Genomic DNA, 22,379 nt, shown 5'->3' on the forward strand with positions numbered 1-22,379 from the left:
ACCCTTCCAAGTCTCTGTTCATGTTGGATTTCATCTTTAGTTGGGGTACAAACGGGTAGCGGGGGCAAGATGCAGTCATCCACCATAAGGCATACAACATTCACCCTGCCACTCGGAGGCACCCTTGCCTGGGTATGTTCTCGCCTCTCTTCCGTGGTGTCCCCTCCTCCAATCCTAGGAGTATTGCTTCCTCGTTGGTAAGCTTCCATGGTCGTCAGCGCCATTGGTGAGCTTCCGACTAGAATGGATTGTCACAAGCATACGAAGTACACACAAGATCTACAAGGATCCCACAAATGGCATCATTGTTAACGTCGTGTTTCATACACCTTTGGTTCAAGTTCCAATAACTCAAATTTTAAAAACGGGTCCAACAACACAAAGTAGAAAGCAGCTAGGAGAAGGTGGCCTTGGGCCATGGAGTCTCCGATGCCAAAGTTAGAAGAGTCTTTTGGAAGTTTATAAATAAGGAGAGAGTCTAGAGATCAGAGAGCTTTTTCGTACCTGAAAGTCGCTACTTATATCGGGAGTCTAGGGGTTGGGATAGATCATGCATACACCCATAGAATCCATGTCCTTTTTACTATTCCTTTTGTTAGAGTCCTTTAATGCGGCTTACCTTTGCGACAACATCATTAGTGTGGCGTGTAGCTCGGGTAGTGGTGTCATTAATGCAGCTTGGTTCCTTGATTCACCTTACTCTAGTGGTATCTTTAATGGTTCGTCGATGTTCCTGTGTCAGAAGATCAAAGGTCCTCCATCTTTCTCACTTTGCCCTATACAAGTACCCATGAGCAGGGTGCGGTCGAGCGGCATCAGGTCTGTTCGTCCCATCAACCATCATTGTTTACCTTCTCTTGTAGACGACTTACTACATGGGCAAGTTTTGGCCCTCGGGCTAGGTATCAAGGCGAGACACATTACTCTCGGTCGAGCACCTAGTGGGCTTATGAAGTGGGCTATTACAGATACATTCTGCATCAATCTATTCCAAGCTAGAGAGGTATAGGTTATTGATCATCGTGTAGGGCGGCATCTCTTGGCTACATGCAGATAATTCGATCAATGCTATGCCTTTTTTTTTGTTTGGTTTTGTGCTATAGGTATACTGTTTTTGTTTGTTTTTTCACCTTGGTTTTTGTTGGGTGGTCTTGGACCTCTCTCAAGCTTAAAAGCTGGCTTAAGGGGTGAGGCTTTTCCTCACACTTATAAACTGACCATTAGCCCCTTCCACAATCGATGTAGGACAACCCCAACAATCTCCCCCTCACACATCGGGCTCTGGATTGGAGCAGTGACAACCTGTTTCTCCCATAGACTATTGGGCCTGAAACTGTTGGTAAACATGGCTCTGATACTAGCATTGGGTTGTCTTGGGCCTCTCTCAACCCCAAAAGTTATTAGGCCTCTCTCAACCCCAAATGTTAGCTTAAGAGGTGAGGCTTTCTGTTACACTTATAAACTGACCACCAGCCCCTTCCACAACCGATATGGGACAACCCCAACAGTTTTGATGTTTCTTTCTCGTAATATTACTCTGTCAATATAAGTGAGGGTGATCATCAAATATTGAGACACCGTCCTCTTTCAAAATAAAAAATGAACAAATTTCGCAACACTATATTGCTCGTAATGCATTAGGATTTGATGCTACCATTTAACACTATGAGTATGAGAGACGATTGAATATCATGAGCTAAATGAATTGTGATTTAGTATATGCATGCAACACTAAGACGACATAAGCTGTTAGGCCCTAAAACGATATCGCACTGGTTACACTCCTAAATAGGTACTTCCGGTTTTAAATGTTCCGGTCCGGTTCGGTCCAATTTTTTCAATATATTATATAGTATATAATAATATAGTGATAATATATTGTAGTATATTATAATTGTATTATAGACTATAGGGATAATATATAGTTATTTATATAGGATTTTAAAATTTAATATTATATTAATTAGTAATTTATTATATAATACAAAATTATTTATAAAATTTATATATAATATAAAAAATCATATTAAAAATATTTTATACAATATAAAAAATTAATATATATATATATATATGAATTGGTCCGGTGTTAGAAAAAAGAAAATCGGAACCGAACCAATTTTGACGGTTTTGAGACAAATGGAATCAGCACCGGACCAAACCAACCGGTTCGGTGCGGTCTGGTTTACCGGTTCACCATTTTTATTTTACCCGTAGTCATATGAGAACTTCATATGTGTTCAACGTCAAAACCTCAGCCATCGCTTTGTTGATGATGGCGTGAAGTCAAGGATGAGTTCTTTCCCACTCGAGGAGGCTCATGCAGGGGGATCCCAGTTCGAATTCGAGATCGATGAAGCTCAACTGACAGATGTGACGTTAAAAGCATTGGAGAACTTAGAGAAAGTAGCCCAGCACAAAGTGGGCAGGAAGAGATAAAGATTTGGACGATGAGACTTATCGGATGGGCAAGAAGACTTATCCCTTGGTTGGGAGAAGTGGCGACTTATGCGTCAAAAAACTCTTTTCGGCACGCACGTCGTGGTTACCAAACTTTGCCTGGTGTGGCCTTTCTCAACCCCAAAATCAGCCGTTTTACCCTCCGAAACGTCAACTCTTTCATTTTTGGTTAATTTTCTTTTATGCTAATGTTTATCTTTAGTAACGATTTTATTCCGGATTCTTAGACTAAATCTTAGTCATGACTCATAATTATCTTATTCCGTATTTTGTTGTTTTACCCTAATTACTGATTTGCTATTTTTCATTAGCCATTTAAGCCCGGCTTGTAGCCTTCAGATGGGTTGATGATTTATGTTATTTTAAACCTTAATCTCAGAGTTTCTCTCTATTTGTGATTTTTCTCAATCTCAATATCTAACTTTAGTTATTTAGCTAGCTGTTGGAATAATTTTCTATTTTGTTCCGACATGACGATCTTTGTTGGAATACCATGAGTAATCATTAAAGATAAACTCAAGCCACGCTTGAGTTTATATTCCATGAGGATTAGTTAAATTATAACCAGATTTTCTTGTAATATATCATTATACAAAACAAAAACAATAATTTTCTCTACCAGACAACGCGGGATCCCGTGTGCCATATATAAGACTGTGCAAAATTTTGAAATTTATGACTCCGCCCGACATCCGCTTCGATTCCGACTTCGACGGAGTCTGAGTGGTCAAAATTCGGAGTCGAAGTTCTTAGTAGCTCTGAATAGGGAGTCGAAGTCAGAGTTGGAGTTCGAAGCTTCTTGGAGCTCCGAACTCCAACTCTAAATTTTTAAAAAATAACCCATATGTAAAACAACCGTTCCACTTAATGTGGAACGGCGTCGTTTCATCACACGGGGGTCCAAAACGCAGGACCCCCCTTCCCTTCTTCCTTCTTCATTCTCCCTTCTCTCTCGCGTCTCACGTATGAACCAGTGAATCTTGACCTCGCCTCCTCGTTCCCTCTCTATTGCCGCCGTTCCTCTTTGCTCCTCCGTAGTGAACGACTTCAATCCGATCTTCAACCTTTGGTGAGAGTGAGGGGTTTTGAGCCCTAAAATTAAATTAAGCAATTTAATTTTATGTACACGTCTCTTCCGTTACTCATAGCATGCACGTGTAAGTATTTTGTTGTGATTCTTGTGAATTGGTTTTGCAAATTTATAGTAAGAAAATGTGTTTGATAAAATGTGTAATGTGTTTGTAAGTTGTGTTGTATGCATGCAATGTGTTTGATAAAATGTGTAAGAGATGTTACTCCTTAAAAAATCAATGTGTAAATTTGTAAATGGGCTATTTGAATCAAGAAATGAGCTCTGTGCATTTAAGGATCACATAAGAGACTTCCTTATGCAATGAAAATAATTTTCTGCTCAGTCCTTGTCAAAGCAGTTCTTGACCAATTTGTTCTTCTAGTCTGTCCCTCTCTTTAATTAATTTGAGACTTGCACTTTTGTGAGCAATAGACTGATTAGTACTGGTATGTATGTATATATATATATATATATATATATATATATATATATACGTACGTATATACCGACATTTGAGGATGAGATATTGGTAGTTTAAAGGTAGCTACACATTGAAGAAAAATCTGCACAGATCATATTGATACTAAAAGATCATATGCAAATTTCAAAGTCACACAGCAAAAATTGAACTTCCAAAAAAAATTATAAATTTAGAAGTTGAAAGTGTCTTGGCATCACTAAAGTAGTCTGGAAGTTTAAGTGAAAAAAATATTATATATATATATATATATATATATTTTGCGTATTGTGTTGATGATCTGTTATGACTTTTGAGAGCATGCAACACATTTGTTTTGGCTCATAATGGAAGGGCATGGATGCCCAGAATGATAAATTGCAATCATAAAACGCGTTTTAATTAAGCTGATGATCTATCGTTTTGCTGCAGCTTGCTCCCATCTTTGTCATTTGAAGTTTCCCCAGCCTAATGTGTTAAAAAAAATAACTTAACCATTTCCTATATGAATTGCTTTCCAAGTGCATCGTTAAAACATCTAGCTTGAGGAACTGCATTGTCGTGCACCAGTTTGCTCTGTTATTCTTAATTCTTTTTCTGTTGTTCTTTTTATGTGTAAGAGATGTAAATTTGTAGCCCATTTTTTATTGCACTAGGGCTATGCATTACTCTTTTATAAATTTTCCAGTAGAGTCTATGTTGGAAGATCATATATATCTTTGCGTTAATTTAAATGTTTAATATAGTCTAGTTATTTTTTAAACTAATTTTTTACTTCTAATTTATTTTTTCAGCTTCTTTGTCAGTGATATGGATCCTAGACCTAGTCAAGATATGCTACAACTCCTACACCGATGGGTATTTCCACCCCTAGAGCCACATCTAGGGCAGCTACATCTAGAGTAACTACATTTTGTGCGAGTAGTCGACTCTCACTCCCAGTAGATATAGAGGATGAGGATATGTTCAGCAGAGAGTAGGAGATGCCCATTGAGCAAGATCAACTACCACGGCCTTCTAAAAAGAGGTCGTGGACATGAGAGCATTTCATTAAAATTCCTGGTGATATTGCAAACCCGGTAGCAAGATGTCATCACTGTGGGCAATTTTGTGGATGTCATTCGAAGAAGCGAGGCACCAATATGTTAATAGCATCTAAATAGTTGCCAACGATATAAGATCGCCAAGGGATTGGCGGCCACTAATCAGACCAACCTTAGTTACCAAACTTCTACAGCCACTGATGGTACACAGACTAAGAAATTGGTCACCTTCAATACAGTGAGAAGATGTTGAGGGACATGCTGGCAGAGATGATAATTACTGATGAGATGCCATTTATCACAATCGAGAAAAGAGGCTTTCGAAAGTTTCTAAACTTTGTTCAGCCACGATTTCTCATTCCATCACGGTATACAGTTTTGTGAGATTGTATGAAGACGCATGCGAAAGACAAGGTGGAGATGAGGAAGATATTTATTACCACTGGCCAGAGAGTGTCGTTTATGACTGACACATGGATGTCCATACAGAACGTTTGCTACATGTGTATCACAGTACACTACATTGACAGTGAGTGAATTTTGTATAAAATAATTATTGGCTTTAAAGAAATTGTGGATTATAAAAGTGCATCCATTGGGGCAAAAATGGATGAATGTTTAAAGGACTGGGGAATTTGAAAAGTGCTGTGTATTACAGTTGACAATGCCAGTGTCAATGAAACAACAATTGATTGGTTTAAGCGAAACATGACGGTGAAAGATGATGTCATTCGGGCCCACGAGTTTATTCATGTTTAATGTTGTGCTCATATCATCAACCTCATAGTTGTTGATGGGTTAAAAGAGGTTGATGATTCCATTACTTGAGTCTGCAGTATTGTGCGATATGTAAGGGGTTTCCCTCGAAGGCTTGCCAAGTTTAAGGCAATAGCAGAAGATCTTAAAATTGAATGTTCTAGTATGTTGTGCTTGGAAGTTCCGACTCGATGGAACTCTACATACATGATGTTGGATGTGGCATAGAAGTACCAAAAAGCATTCGAGCGGATGGAGGTCAAGGATGGAGGCCTGAGGTATGCTTTGTTGGAGCCAGCAGGATAGGGGCTCGGTGCGCCGGACACACATGATTGGACTAGTGTGAGGTACTTTGTTGAATTTTTAAGAATTTTTTATGATATAACCATGCGGATATTTCGATCCAAATATACGACTGCGAACTTGTACTTCAGCGAACTCTCAGAGCTTCACTTTCACTTGAAAAATAGTTGTTTTGACTCTAGTGGATTATTATCTGCTATGGCTACGGGGATTAAGACCAAATATGATAAATATTGGGGGAATATTGAGAAGATAAATAGATTATTATTTGTGACTGTGATCCTTGACCTCCGATATAAGTTGGCTGTTCTAGAATTTTGAGTAAATTTCGTCCTCGAGGCAGTGAAGGCTGCAGAATTCATTAGAGTGCTACAAAGTGATATTGATGGCCTATATAATCACTACAACAATAGGTGTCAGCTTTCATCCGCAGTTGGTAGCTCCTCACATTCGAGGCCGATTGGGTCGACAGCTTCCTCAGGTGATACTGACCCATCCGTAGGGGTTAGAAATAGTCGTATTATGCAGCAGTATCATAAACTCATTGCAAAAAGGAATATTATGCAATGTACATCTGAGGTTGAACGATATTTTACTGAAGCTGTCAAGACACCTAGTGATGTATTTCAGTTATTAACTAGGTAAAAGGTTAATTCCACCAAATATCTAGCCCTTTCTCGTATAGCCCGATATGTGCTAGCCATTCATGTCACTACAGTTGCCTCAGAGTCGGCATTTAGTACTGGAGGTCACGTGTTGGATGCTTATCGGAGTTCATTGTCACCATCAACCGTGGAGGCCCTCGTTTGCGCACAGAATTAAATAAGTGAAACGCCCATTGTACTAGATATCGTTGGTGTTGATGCCAAGAGCTATAAGCTTGAATCATGTAAGTTTATATGCTTTTAAATGATTATTTAATTATTTTTAATGTTTCTAACTTCTACTTTTTATGATCTTATAGAACTAATTGTGAACTCTAACATAATTGTCAATGTTGGGATGGAGTTGACAGAACCCCCTTTCTTGGTAAGAATCAAATTCTACTTTTACTGTCTTCAATTTTTTATTATCAATTTTTTTCATTTATTGATTGCAACTTTCTATCTTCATTTCAGGCATGACTAATGGATAATTGAGATTTGAGTGAAATCAGTGTTTAATATTTATGTAGTTATATTTCAAGGCTAAGTCAATGTTGTTATTACGTTATAAGTGGGACTGTTATAACTTATGGTTACATCATACATGTTATTTAGCTTTTAAGCTTTTTTTTTTTTTTTTTTTTTTTCAGGTTTGGACTTGGGCTTTGGACCTTTGGTGATCATATTTATGTAGTTACATTACATTGTGTTCGATCGGAGTAAAGACTGAAACAAGGACCCACCACATGATACTCTTATTTAGGCCGCATTGATTTTTGTCTTTTTCTTTTTCATATTCTCCAATATTAATTATCTTCTTTGCAATTTGGATTTTGGTCAATCGAGTCATGTTGCTTAAAACTTTTATTAGTATTAGATTCTTCATTCTTTTGCCGCTAGTAAAGTTTTGATATATATGCCCCAAAGGCATTTTAATTTGTCTCCACAACGTCCTATATACATAAAACAAACGTCCTAAGCCTATAAGAAACGAAGAGAAACAAACGTCCTAGCCCAATAGACGGTTGGACTCCGATCGGAGTTCGGAGTCCGACCTCCGATCGGAGTCGGAGTCGGAGTAAAAATTTCGCTCCTACTCCTATCGGAATCGGAGTTCGGAAATGACAACTTTGATTCCGTTGGAGTCGGAGCCCAGCCCTAGCCATATATAGACCCTCCTCACTTGAGGCACTCCTTTCCGTCCAAAAAAATGTGGTTGATTCCAAAGTTTGATATTTACAAAAAGATCATGGAGAATAGATGCACCTTATTATTTCAGAACAAAAGGGTATTCTGTTTTTCTTTATTTTAATTTTTTCTGTCTATAAATTTCTGGGCACATTAACACAGTCCCCATAGTCATAGCTAGCAAGTTAAAACAATGAGCTCGAGCCCTACTCGTGTTCAGACAGCTAGGAGATCAACTCTCCCTGAAATCTCCCAATACCCAGTTGTGCACATGCTCTTTCGCAACGAAGTGATCAGTACTACTACTAACAATGAAGAACAGGTACATGACGACAATAATATTGGATCTCGTCCCAAGAATCATGGCCCCAAGAACCAAACTACTCCAGCAGTACGGCTTGTAGAGAAGGTTGAAGTCCCTGAAGTACTTCATGAAGAGACCACTCTTGAGCAGGAAGCTGATGGCTACCTGGAGAAGAAGCACAAGGGCTTTCTTTGCAAGTGGAAATCCTACAAAGATTATTATTAGGGTTGGAAGGAAGTCGTGTTGGCTGTGGTTGATTGGCAGGCAAAACTACTCTAAGTATATAGTGTTACGTACCAACATGCACGCATGCTTTTTAAATAATATGCCTGTCTTTAATGTCACCAAACTTTCTTCTGTTGTTGCCTGATCAGTTGCTTCTTTATAATAAACGAATTAAAGGAAAAAAAATACAAAGGTTATCTATTTTTCTTGGTATTTATGAGCTTGATTATACTCCTTAGAAATTGTTTTGCAAGAGCTGTGGGACAAACACAAACAGTACACATTTGCATTAAACAAACTGCGGTAGCAATAAAAGAGAGCCGAAAAATTAGAAGTTCATGACCCCGCAGCTAGAGAGATGTAGATAAAATAAGCACAGATATGCTTCAGTCATGGCACTCTTCCTACATGTATGGATACATTTTGCATCAATCTGTTCCAAGCTAGAGAGGTATAGGTATTGATCGTGTAGGGCGGCATCTCTTGGCTGCATGCAGATAATTCGGTCAATTCTGTGCATGTTTTTTTTTTTTTTTTTTTTTGAGCTATAGGTATAGTGTTTGTTGATAAACACAGAAGGAAAACAGAGTAGGTTTTGAGAGAAACTTCAATCTACAACATGAAGATTGATTCTAAATGTTCCACTCATTCATTTCTCATTAATTTGATATATATGCTTACATTGAGACTAACAACATCTTTAAATCGGAAAGACAACTTCCAAGATTAGCTAATAATAGTAAAGACTAAACTTAGACTTAATATGAAGAGTTTTCTAGAAAATAACATCACATTAAACCAACTTCAATAGTGTTTTTGTTTGTTTTTTCACCTTGGTTTTTGTTGGGTGGTCTTGAACCTCTCTCAACGTCAAAAACTGGCTTAAAGGATAAGGTTTCCCCTCACACTTAAATGGATTACCAGTCCCTTACACAACTGATGTGAGACAATCCCAACGTCGTGAATCTCCCCCTCACACATCGGGCTTTGGATCGAAGCAGCAACAACCTGTATCTCTCGTAGACTATTGGGTCTGAGACAGTTGTTAAATTTTTCTCTAATACCAATAGTGGGTGGTCTTTAACCTCTCTTAATCCCAAAAGTTAGCTTAAGGGATGAGGTTTTTCCTCACTTATAAACTCATGGCTACAAGCCCCTTACACAACCGATATAGTACAATCCCAACAATTTTGACATTTCTTTCTCGTAATATTACTCTATCAATATAAGTGAGGGTGATCAGCAAATACTGACTGTCCTCTTTCAAATTAAAAAATGAAAAGATTTCGCAACACTATATATATTGCTCGTAAATATGCATTAGGATTTGATGCTACCCGTCAACACAACGATTGAATATCATGAGCTAACTGAATTGCGATTTAGTATATGCATACAACACTAAGACGATATAGGCTATTAGGCAATGCTTGGTGGAGTGAATATTTATATGACACCAAATCAAATTTCATTTGTAAACTACTACTCTTGGATCTTGCTTTTCCCTTATTTTGGGTTTATTTTTCAAAATACAGGCTAGTTTACGTGGAGAGCAAACTGGAACCTATCCTCCATGTTAGTCTCACATGAATAGTGTTGAGTACTGTAGAGTCTATTTCACACCGCTTGAGATGAGTCTTTAGCCGCTCAAGCAAAGACATCACAGAGACTTCGCTCAAGACCTGATCAAAAGTGAGCTCAAGCGAATTTAAGTCAGAGAGTTCGCTCGACACTCGCTCAACATACCGCTAGAGTGGAATAGAAGTTAGAGAGTTTGCTTGTGAGTCGCTCGACATATGGCTCGAGTAATTGCAGGAAACAAGTTCGCTCAATGCGCGCTTGACATGCCGCTCGAGCGAACATCATTATTATTGAAATTTTAGGGTTTTATGTCATTTACACTATATATATAATATGTTTTGTCACTGTGGGTGTACAGTGTGTGCACAGTAGACTCCCAACATTATATTGTGATTTCTTAAGGAATAAAAATCTTCTGCAACTCCCGTGGATGTAGCCAATTTGTCGAATCACGTAAATCTTATGTTGTGTGATTGTTCTTTTCGCATTTACTTTCAATCTTTTGTCATCGTTTTCACAACAATTGGTATCAAGAGCCAATGTTCGAGTTTGAGAAAAAATGATGGCTGGAGAAGAAGTGAAGGTATTTGAGATAGAGAAGTTTGATGGCACAGATTATGGTTATTGGAGGATGTAGATAGAGGACTTCCTCAATGGGAAGAGACTCCATCTTCCATTGTTGGGGAAGAAGCCGGATAGCATGGCAGTTGCTGATTGGAACCTGTTAGATCGATAGGTTCTGGGAGTTATTCGGATAATCCTGTCGAGATCCGTTGCACATAACGTCATCAATGAGAAGACGACTGCGGATCTCATAGCGGCTTTATCAAGTATGTATGAAAAGTCATCAGCAAATAACAAGATACACTTGATGAAAAATTTATTCAATTTGAAGATGGCAGACGGTACGTCTGTTGCATAACATCTAAATGATTTTAATACTATCACAAATCAATTATCATCTGTTGAAATTTAGTTTGATGATGAGAAATGTGCATTGATATTATTGGCCTCACTGTCAAATAGTTGGGAAGGGAATGGCTGTCAGTAATTTTGTTGGGAAAACTAAACTAAAATATGATAATATACGTGATTTGATTTTGGCTGAGGAGGTGGGCAGGAAGGAGTCAGGCGAGACCTCGAGTTCGAGTTCAGTACTGAATGTTGATTCTCGAGAGAGATAGCAAGACAGGAACTCAAACAGGGGCATATCAAAATTAAAGAACATGGGCAAAGCAAGTTAAGGCTTGAGCAGCAGGCAACTTGCTAGAACTGTGGCAAGGCTGGTCACATAAAGAAGAAATGCAGAAATCTGAAGAAGACATAGAATAGTGCTAATGTTGTAACTGAAGAAGTACAGGATGTACTATTGCTTGCAGTTCATAGTCCAGTTGATGACTGGATACTGGATTCAGGGGCATCTTTCCACACATCTTCCCATCGGGAGATAATGGAGAACTATGTTGCTGGTGATTTTGGGAAGGTCTACCTGGCTGATGGAGAGGCATTGAACTTGGTGAAAATGGGAGACATTGATATTGCACTCCCTATCAAGAACAAGTGGACCTTCCAAAAGGTCAGACACATTCCTGAGTTGAAGAAGAACCTCATCTCTATTGGGCAGCTTGATGATTGTGGCCATTTAGTAGTGTTCTTAAATAGCACTTGGAAGGTCAGTAAAGGGGCATTGGTACTGGCTCGGGGTAAGAAAATTGGTGCTCTATATATGACTACTGGTTTGAATAATATTGTTGCTACTACCGTTGCAGAGAGCACAACAGATTTGTAGCCTTGTAGGCTTGGCCATATGAGTCAGAAATGCATGAAAGAACTACTGTCTAAAGGCAGGCTACTAAAACTGAAGTCAGTTGATCTTAGTATGTGTGAGAGTTGTATTTTAGGGAAGCATAAAACGATCAGTTTCTTGATGAGTGGCAGAACACTGAAAAAAGGAAAGCTGGATCTTGTGCACACAGACGTGTGGGGACCTTCTCCAATGGCATCTCTTGAAGGTTCTCGGTACTATGTCACGTTCATTGATGACCATAACAGGAAGGTAAGAGTTTATTTTTTGAAGCATAAATCTGATATATTTAATGTGTTCAAAAATTGGAAAGCCCTGGTTGAGACAGAGACAAACTTAAATTTGAAATGCTTGAGGTTTGACATTGGTGGAGAATATATTGATGGAGGGTTCAAGGAGTATTGCACAGCTCACGGTATCAAAATGGAGAAGATCAATCCTAGGACACCACAACAAAATGGAGTTGCTGAACGTATGAACATAACCATTAATGAGCGTACTAGAAGTATGAGGCTGCATGCTGGATTACCACCTACTTTCTGGGCAGACGCAGTCAGCACTGTCGTCTACCTGATAAACAAAGGGTTATCAGTTCCGTTAGATTGTGAACTATTTGAGAAAGCTTGGAGAGGGAAAGAGGTCAAATTTTCTCACCTTAAAACTTTTGGTTGTCTTCTTTATGTTCTTGTTGATTCTAATGCTCATAGTAAGCTGAAGGCAAAGTCAAAGAAATGCTATTTCATTGGCTATGGAGATGAAGCATTTGGCTATCGTTTCTAGGATGAGCAGGGTCAGAAGATCATAAGGAGCAGGAATGTGATATTCAATGAGAAGATTATGTACAAGGACAAGTCCAGCACAGTTGCTAAAGTAGTTCCTCAGGAGTCTGAGTTTGTGAGACCAGAGGCCTCAATGCAGTGCAGAGATGTGAGTGACGGAGAGAGTGTGTCTAGTGCATCCATTCCTATTATTCCGCAGTAAGATCCAAAGCCGTCCACACCTGCAACTGCAGTTCGCAGGTCAGTTAGGACTATTCGTCCCTCACTACATGTCTCACCTACTTTGAATTATATTTTGTTGACAGTTGGTGGAAAACTGCATAGTTACTAGAAAACTTTGCAAGATGAAAATTCTAGCAAGTGAGAGTTGGCCATGAAAGATGAGATGGATTCCTTGTTGGGGAATTAGACATGGGAGTAGATAGAACTTCCATCAAAGAAGAAGGCATTGCAGAACAAGTGGGTGTACTGGGTGAAGACTGAGCATGATGACAATAAGAGGTATAAGGCTAGACTTGTTGTAAAAGGCGTTCAGCAGAAACAAGGTATTGATTACTCTGAGATCTTTTCTCCTATGGTGAAGATCACAACCATCAAGTTAGTGCTAACTATGATTGCTACTGAAGATTTATTTTTTGAGCAGTTAGATATCAAAACGGTTTTCCTTCATGTAGACGTAGAGGAAGATATCTACATGCATCAACCTAAGGGGTTTGTAGTACAGGAAAAGGAATGATCAGTTTGTAGACTGAATAAGAGCTTGTATGGCCTGAAACAAGCTCCTAGACAGTGGTACAAGAAGTTTGACAGTATGTGCAGTGCATGGTACATCAGATGTTAGGCAGATCACTACTGTTATGTCAGGCATTTTGACAATTCCTACATTATTTTATTGTTGTATGTGGATGACATGCTTATTGCAAGGGCTAGTATTAATGAGATCAATAATCTGAAGAAGCAGATGTCAAAGCACTTTGCAATGAAGGATTTGGGAGCTGCAAAACTAATCTTTGGCATGAGAATTGTCAGAGACAGAGTGAAAGGCACATTGAGATTCTCGTAGGTTGAGTATGTGAAAAAGGTACTCAGCAGGTTCAATATAGACCAGGCCAAACTAGTAGGCACACCCTTGGGTAGTCACTTCAGACTCAGTAAGGATCAATCACCAAAGTCAGGGGAGGAACAAGACTACATGAGTAAGGTTTCTTATGCCTCAGCTATTGGTTAACTTATGTATGTTATGGTTAGCACAAGACCAGATATTGCCCATGTAGTGGGAGTTCTGAGCAGATACATGAGTAACTAAGGAAAACAACATTGGGAAGCTGTGAAATGAAATCTGAGGTACTTAAAAGGCTCATCAGAAACGTGTTTGTGATTCTCAAGAGAGAGCTTAGAGGTGCAAGGCTATGCTGATGCTGGTTTAGCTGGAGATACTAATATTAGAAAGAGTAACACAGGTTTTGTTTACACTTTGGGTGGTACCACCGTGTCATGGGGTTCTAATTTGCAGAAAACAGTTTCTTTGTCTACTACAGAAGCTAAGTATATTACAGTGTCAGAAGCATCAAAAGAAATAACTTGGTTACAAGGCTTCTTGGAGGAATTGGGTAAAAAGAATTAGAAGGACACTCTCTATAGTGATAGTCAGAGTGCTATATTCCTTGCCAAGAATCCAGCATTTCATTTCATGACCAAGCACATTCAGATCAGGTATCACCTTTTACGATCATTACTAGATGATAGACAGTTGTTACTTGAGAAAATTTGTGGAAGTAAGAACCCTGCTGATATGTTGACAAATGGTGTTACACTTGAGAGCAGGGGCAGTGAGTTTTAAAGGTGGAGGATATCATGTTTGAGGTAGGGGTGATACAGTGGGTGTACAAGTAGGAGAATTGTTGAGTACTGTGGAGTCTGGTCCACACTGATCAAGCGGATTCTTTAGCCACTTGAGCGGAGACGTCACAAAGACTTTGCTAAAGACCTAATTGATAGTGAGCTCGAGCGGATGCAAGTCAGAGAGTTTGCTCGACACTCGCTCAACATACCGCTCGAGTGGAATTGAAGTCAGAGAGTTCGCTCGTGAGCCGCTCGACACATGGCTCGAACAATTGCGGGAAATAGGTTCACTCGATGTGCGCTTGACACACCGCTCTAACGAACATCGCTATTATTGAGATTTTAGGGTTTTCCACTGTTTACACTATATATATGATATGTTCTGTTGCACAGTAGTCGCCAAATATTGTATTGTGATTCCTTAAGTAATAAAAATCCTCTGCAGCTCTCGTGAACGTAGGCAATTTGTCGAACCATGTAAATCTTATATCGTGTGATTGTTTAATTGTTCTTTTCGTATTTACTTTCAATCTTTTGCCATCGTTTTCACAACAAATAGTGCAGTGAACGACTGTCGTCGATTGTATTCTTCAGCAATCTCTATGGAATATTCAGCAACAGAGATTGAGCATGATGTCATGTGGGTGCTGTTATCTTTGTCAATCAAATTCAAGAAGGAGATGTTAGTGCAGGGGGATCGATCTTAATTCCAGGAGTCAGGACCATTCTACAAAAGTGATGGAGATGGGAATATTATTTGTACCCTTTTTCCAAAACCCACTGAGACCTCTTTACATGAGAATCCTACGTACAACAATGCAATCCACTAGGAGAAGAATCTTTTCTAGTTGCAAAGATAAATTTGTGAAGTAAATTTAGCAACATCCATCTTAAATTAATTTATTTAAAATCTAAAACTGTATAACAAATTCTCTGAAATAAAATCTCAGATGAATTCATGATATGGTTCTTTTGTCTAAATAACTACACAAGAGATCATGCACTAGTACCATTCTTGCCTTGGCTAGTACAGACTCTAAGCTAAATCCACCCGCATAGATCATTGGACTCGATCGATCTTTAGAGTCATCTGAAAAGTGAGTATTAATATTAATTGAGCAATTCTACATATATATATATATACAACCGTAAATACGTAAATACTGCGTAATCACTTAGAAAAAAAGTTGAGTCCACTATTAAAAAATTAATTCTTTTTCATGTGAGTCTATGTTTTATTCATTTTTTTCAAAATTATTACGTGACGGTTGCACAATTTATAATTGCAAATATCTTTTCTCATATTAATTAGAGCGATTGCAACAATATTTTCTTCTTTAAGAGTTAAAATTTTAAATTTACTTTATAAATCAAATCATGTCATGTCATATCAAAAGTGTAGAATGTGTAACCTCCATATATATTGACTTGCAAATAGAAATTTTCTTAAGAATCAGCAACCAACTCAATAAACGGAGTAATGATAAGCATGGTAGATTTTCCTTTAGGTATTAAAGGGCCGGCACAATAGTTGCCATCTTTACGTGTTATGACAATATTGTGTAGCCCAACAATTAATCTAAAAGAGTAATGTTAGATACAAATTTAAGGCATGCAAGTCTCGTGTATGGTTATTTTGATTAAAAAAAAAAAAAAATTGCAACCCATCATAAAAAGGTAGACTTTTAAGGTTGATTGCACTTAAAAAAAAAAAAAAAAAAACCCTTGCACGAGACTCGCACCCAGCTTTGAAGCTTGCACAAATTATTTTCCTTGGCCAAAATAAACTAAAAGTGAACTATTCTTAAGAATGAATATGCAATCACATAAAAACTCACACAAGATACCACTGTAGCTATTAATCGCAGGTTTTCTACCCGGAAAATTAAACTAAATGTCAAATTTGAATTTGCTCCTGATACGGATCTTTGTCCAACATGATCACAAATCTATCATTTCTGAAGTTGATTCAAAGTTGAAACCATATTACTGCTATCATAATTTTGACAGACATACTGAATATTGACTGATCCTATATTTCAATGAAGGACCAAATAATTAAAGCCCTCTTTTGCACTTCATGCGTACGTGTTGTGTTCTTAATCACTCAATTGGAGATCATACAGAATTTGCACACTAGTCCCGATCGATCCTATATTGCGTGTTTCCTTTATGCTGTGTTATGTGAAGTTGTCAACTTGCATCTGTATTGGGTGTATGTTAATGGTAAAAAGTTGCACAACATGTCGAAACGGGAAAAAAAGTCATTTATGGGCCTTTAAAGCAGTTCAAGACTAGATGAGACTGTTCGGAGTCCACGATAGTGGTCCAGAGCCGTGGTATGGTGCTCGTGTGTACATCCATAACAATTAATAGAAATTAAATACAAGAAATATAAATAGAGATGGTGGGACATAGATTTACATGGTTCAGTACAGAACCTATGTCACGGATCGTATGTAGGGTAAATCTAATATAATATAATTATTTTATAATCTCTCATTTGTTTTTATACAATGAAATCAGATACCTCTTTTCTAGATAAGATCATATTTTGGAGTTCTTGTTCTAAGGTTGAAGGTGACCACTCATGTATTCTCGTTCGTTCCCTTAGCTGTCTAGAAGTCACTATTAAAATATTTAATTTTTTATTTAATTTAATTTTTTTATTTAATAGTTAAAAAAGTCACTATTAATATATTAGTATTTTTTTATTTTTAGAAATATTTAAACATGTTTAAAAAATATTTAAAATAAAAATAAAAAATATATATAATTTACATTAAGGACATACCAAATAGATAAATTAAAAGAGCATAATAGCACTACCCACTTTAGAAAATGCTAATCAAACCGACGGACGGATGCAATATTTCGTGTCGTCTTTTTTTTTTTTTTTTTTTTTTTAATGTTAAAAACAAAAAGGACAAAATGAACTTATCGATGAATGGATACCATAGCACTATCCAACTTTTTCCCTTCCTATCACAGTTTTCTGTACCAATTCATGACAAGTACATGAACCGAATACAATTTTAGAATAAATTTTAGAATAAATATAGATAAAAATTATTATTGAAAACATCCATTTCAAATCTTTTAACTCTTCAGAGAATCCGTTCATCTTTTAATATTTTATCCCATCTTGAAACGGGACGCCAGGTTGTAAATGTTTTACTAAGGCCTCATTTAGATAGTGAGATCATGAGATGAAATGAGATGATTTTATATGAAAATTAAAAATTAAATAAAATATTATTTTTTAATATTATTATTGTTTAGAGATTTGAAAAAATTATATTATTTATTATATTATATATAAGAATTTGAAAAAATTGTAACGATGAGATGAGATGAAATTTAACTTTTTTTGTATCCAAATAAAACCTAAGTGATGGATCAGTTGAAACCATCGCCAAAAAACAATCTTCATTTGTTCGAAAATTTCAAACAATGTGAGGTCAATGTGAGGAGGTATTGATCCTTTTTTTAGTTCTTTCTTCTTATTCTGAAATTAATGTAAGATACATTATTTCATGTAAGCTGTTCTTTTCTCCAATCTAGCTAGGATTGGAGGGAGACTTGGAGTGACATAAACTGTTAATATTCTAATGTTTTTGTCAAGATCGTGTGAGATAATGCTCTAGTAGTTATGAAATGATTGATATGATAATTTGGCTCTGATACCATAATATAATATAATTTAAAGAAAGAGTTTGCTACAAATTAATTTTCATAAGTTAAGGTAAGAGAAAAATTATATTTCCAAACGAACAATATAATTAATGTAGGGTGGGTGCAAGCTGTGACCACCCGCTATTCAATCCTAATTCACATCGACTCGTAAGTAAACAAACTCTTCCTAAAATTATTTATAAAATGCAATTTCAACTTATAATTAGTTAATATGGAATTTAACACAAAGTGGCCCCGTTTGGATAGTGAAATGAGATGATTTCAGATAAAAGTTTAAAGTTGAATAAAATATTGTTAGAATATTATTTTTAATATTATTATTATTTTAAAATTTGAAAATGTTAAATTGCTATTTTATTTTGTGTGAAAATTTAAAAAAATTATAATAATGATATGAGATGAGATCAAACCGTTTCTGTATCTAAATAGGACTCAATTAATGTGAGAGATTTATTTTTCCTTTTCCATGTGGGATTGAGGCATTACATGAAGTGAGATGCTGATAAAAATTTAGCTCATTTTAACCGATGTTAATATTAATTCTTCCCATAACTTGAGGATTAATATCAACTTAGGGCTCGTATGGATTCAGAGACTGTTTCATTTTATCACATCTCATCTAATTTCATTATTACCAATTTTTTCAAATTCTCACACAAAATATAATAAACAATTCAACTTTTTCAAATCTTAATTCTATTTTTTCAAATCTCAAAATAATAATAATATTAAAAAATAATATTCTAATAATATTTTATTCAACTTTCAACTTTTATCTAAAACCATCTAATCGTCCAAACCAGGCCTTAGACTTTTGCATCTCGCCATTAATTTGCTCCCTGGAAAAGGGATATGGTGCTTGTGCGACTCTTTTATTTGCAATTTTTTCTTTTTCTCAATTACCCTATGGTTGATCCAACTTACTCCTATTTTCTCGCATCTGTTTCGCATAATGGATGCCCCATATGTCATGGCTATCAATGATTTTTTCTGCGCTTTGTTATGCCTAAAGTTTTCTGGAGCTCTAGATTACTTCCACACCACCCATAAAAAAAACAATCTGCCATCTTTCCGGAGCTTCCCCTTTGGTTTTCTTTGCAGGCCCTATTGATGTCCTTTTATCACTTCAAAAAATAGCAATGACTCTCTTCAATATAGATTTTTATTTTATTATCTCCAGTCACACTTGTTGATGTGGTACCATTTGAACTGATTGTTCATTTAAGTGGTTAACATATAACCAATTAAAATGTGTCGCAACAGCAAGTGTAATTGAAGATGATAAAATCTAGAATGAAAGAACAACATTTATCTCAACTAAATGTTTTGAAAGTTCACTCAGAGGGAACATGGGGGGGTATGTAGAATGGAACATCTGGATGTTCAAGATACTCAAGATTGCAAAGCACATGCACATGCACACGCATAAGAGAAGGGTTTCAGCCTTTATCCATGGATTTAACATACTAATTTCAAGAGTAAGTGCACAAATGCTTGCTATTTTGGAGGCAAAACAAGAGAAAAAGTACTCAAACCGTACAATTTTACTGGTCATGGTATTAACTTTTATGAACCACCCACCAGAAACTCAGAACTACAAAAAGGAATTTAGTTAAGAACCTAGTCCAGAAAATCTTCATCTAAGAATGATGTCAGTTCTCTTATGCAATGAGTAGGAATAAATAACTCCCTACATTGCGTTGAACAACTTTGATTGTAAGAGAGAACTTACGATTGGGCACACTCCTCATGGTATAAGGGTCATGAAGTCGCATTGCCGTTCCCTGTGGAACCAAAAAGTTCGGTGATTTCACCATGCATTCGAATATGATGAGGGCACTTGAAGAGGAGATCCTTGGCCTCAGAGTGTCTCCCTTCTTGGAAGAATGATTTGAAAACATGAAGGTAAGCAGAAGAGGATGGATATTCCTTCACACTCAATGCCTTAAAATATTCCATGGCATTTTCCACAGTCCCAAACTTTGAGATATATTGGACAAACGGTTCTGGGAAAGGTGAGTAATTTTGCTTCTTCATCAAATGAAGCAGGTTCAGTGCTTCTTCAAGTTTCCTTACACTAAGAAGCTTTTCGATCATATTTTTATATGTAGCTTGCCAAGGTCGTACACGTGACTTATTCACCATCCCCACAAGCCATTTGTATGCGCCATCTATTCTCGTCTGAGTAAGGAAACCATTTAATATGACATCCAACAGATCAGCATCGACATCAATGTTCTTCTCTATCATCTTTGCCAAACACATTAGTGCCTTTTCAACTTCATTGGCTGCACAGAGTCCTTGAATCAAAATGGTCCAAGTCTTAATATCGGGAAGGCATCCTTGTGCTTCCATCTCATCCAGCACCTTACAAGCTTTTTCAAACCTACTTGTCTTACAAAGTCCGAAAACCACCTGGCTGTATGTAATGTTATCAGGTGGATACCCTGCATTTCTCATAACCTTCATAACATTTTCTGCCTCATCAAACCTCCCTGCATTTGTCAACGACCTATGAATCCCATCGTAAACGGCTTTGGAGAGAGTATGCCCCGTTGACTCATAATTCTTCGCAACTCTAAACACCAAGTCCAAATTTGGGTTATCCCCAGCTGATATGCTTCTCAAAAGCATGCCGCAGTCCTGAACGGAGGGCTTAAATGGACCATCCATCATAAACTCGTAAAGCTTCACCGCATCCTCCATCATCTTGTTTTTCTGAAACAGCCTTGAGATCTTTATGTAAGTGTTAAAATCCATGTCATGACCCACATCCTTCATCTCCTCAACAACACTCCAAAACAGCTCAATTGAATCTTCCCTACCAAGAACCCTAGCAATAGCATTATAAGACATTGTGTTGTGTTCATAACCATTACACTGGCCTGCCCAATGAAAAAATTTCAAAGCTTTCGAAGGGTAATTACGAAGTTCCTTCAATATACGTATCATAAAGTTATTGCATAAAAAAATTTTGAGCTCCCCCAATTCAAGTTCAACCTCATCACTCCACTCTGACTCCAAAACAATATGAACCACCTTCTTCACAAAATTCTCCCTGGCATTCTCTACACGCATACTATTATAAAAATGGCTCAAAGCCGCTGCATCACCAGGCATCTTAGCCTTCTTTAACTGCCCCAAAATTCTCAAATAGGTGTCCTTATCGACATAAAACCCGTGCTCTTTCATTTTCCTTAGTGTGATCCAAAACTGCTTCATTGACCGTTTGTTTACCAAAATCCTAAGCATTAAGCTATACACCGAATAACTGGGTCTAAACCCAGTTTTCTCACAGACCCAGTTGAAAAAACCCGCGGCCTTTTCTGGGTCTTTATCGAGTTTTTTCTTCAAAACGTAAATAACTGTTTCGTGTGTCAGCGGTTGATTCAATTTTTCTAACTCGCGTTCGAACTCATCAGACCAATCGTTTGCCAGTAGGTGGTCCACGACCGTATTTGGTTTCGACGAGAAGAACAGCTTTTGATGGGTACAGAGGAAGAGGGAACTATAAAAAGATGGATGGGAAATAGAGCGATAGAAGTGAATCACCTGACTGGCGACAGGCCGAGTTGCGGGAGACCCTATGGAGAGGAGCGAGCTAAGAAGTCTGAGTGATGTAAGGCTTGCCTTTGCTCGGTTCATGGCGGCTCATGTTTCAAGCTTACGTTCTACAGAGAAGAAAAGCTTCGAACGTCGATTGGAGTGATTCCTCCAGTGTTCGAAAGCTCTGGAGTCTGGATACTACGAAAATGTCCGGTTTTAATTGGATAGACCCGGGTCCAAATTTGCAAAACTAGTCTAAAAGAGCATGTTTGGTTACATAATTTCGGAAAATAGTTTTTTATTTTTATTCCCAAACATAATGCATCTACGGTATAAAAATTCTTAGAATACTCAAAAAAAAAAAAAAAACAACAGTCACTTGGATTAGGGCTACCACGGTGATGGATCCTTTTGCTCGATTGCTTCGAGGTAGTCACCCTCCAAGTACAAGATCAAGAATGAGAGAGAGAGATGATTGTACTAAATCCTAAAGTTGGCCTCCATTCCAACTCATGGATGCTTTTATACTGTGTAATCAAAATGTAAGTCAAAATGGTTGCATATCACAATTCATATTTACAGTTCAAGCTTATTTCTTCAAAACGACAACACCCTACCTCTTAACCAAACGATGTTGTTCTACTTATGTACAACACACCCACATAAAATATACTAATAA

At 37.3% G+C, this 22,379-nt stretch overlaps 1 protein-coding gene across 1 annotated transcript; it reads right to left on the reverse strand.

Moving 5' to 3' along the window:
• Positions 1-19,582: 19,582 nt before the first annotated feature.
• Positions 19,583-21,883, reverse strand: LOC108981332 (pentatricopeptide repeat-containing protein At3g48250, chloroplastic-like). The gene has a single exon (XM_018952447.2). The coding sequence runs from the start codon at positions 21,797-21,799 to the stop codon at positions 19,916-19,918; it is 1,884 nt and encodes a 627-aa protein (XP_018807992.2). The 5' UTR covers positions 21,800-21,883; the 3' UTR covers positions 19,583-19,915.
• Positions 21,884-22,379: the final 496 nt, after the last annotated feature.

The sequence above is a fragment of the Juglans regia genome, chromosome 9, assembly GCF_001411555.2.
Source record: "Juglans regia cultivar Chandler chromosome 9, Walnut 2.0, whole genome shotgun sequence".
NCBI classification, from domain to species: Eukaryota; Viridiplantae; Streptophyta; class Magnoliopsida; order Fagales; family Juglandaceae; genus Juglans; species Juglans regia.

Bases quoted from the DNA above. Each gene is read 5' to 3' on its own strand.
- LOC108981332 (XM_018952447.2), bottom strand. From the start codon at position 21,799: ATGAACCGAGCAAAGGCAAGCCTTACATCACTCAGACTTCTTAGCTCG.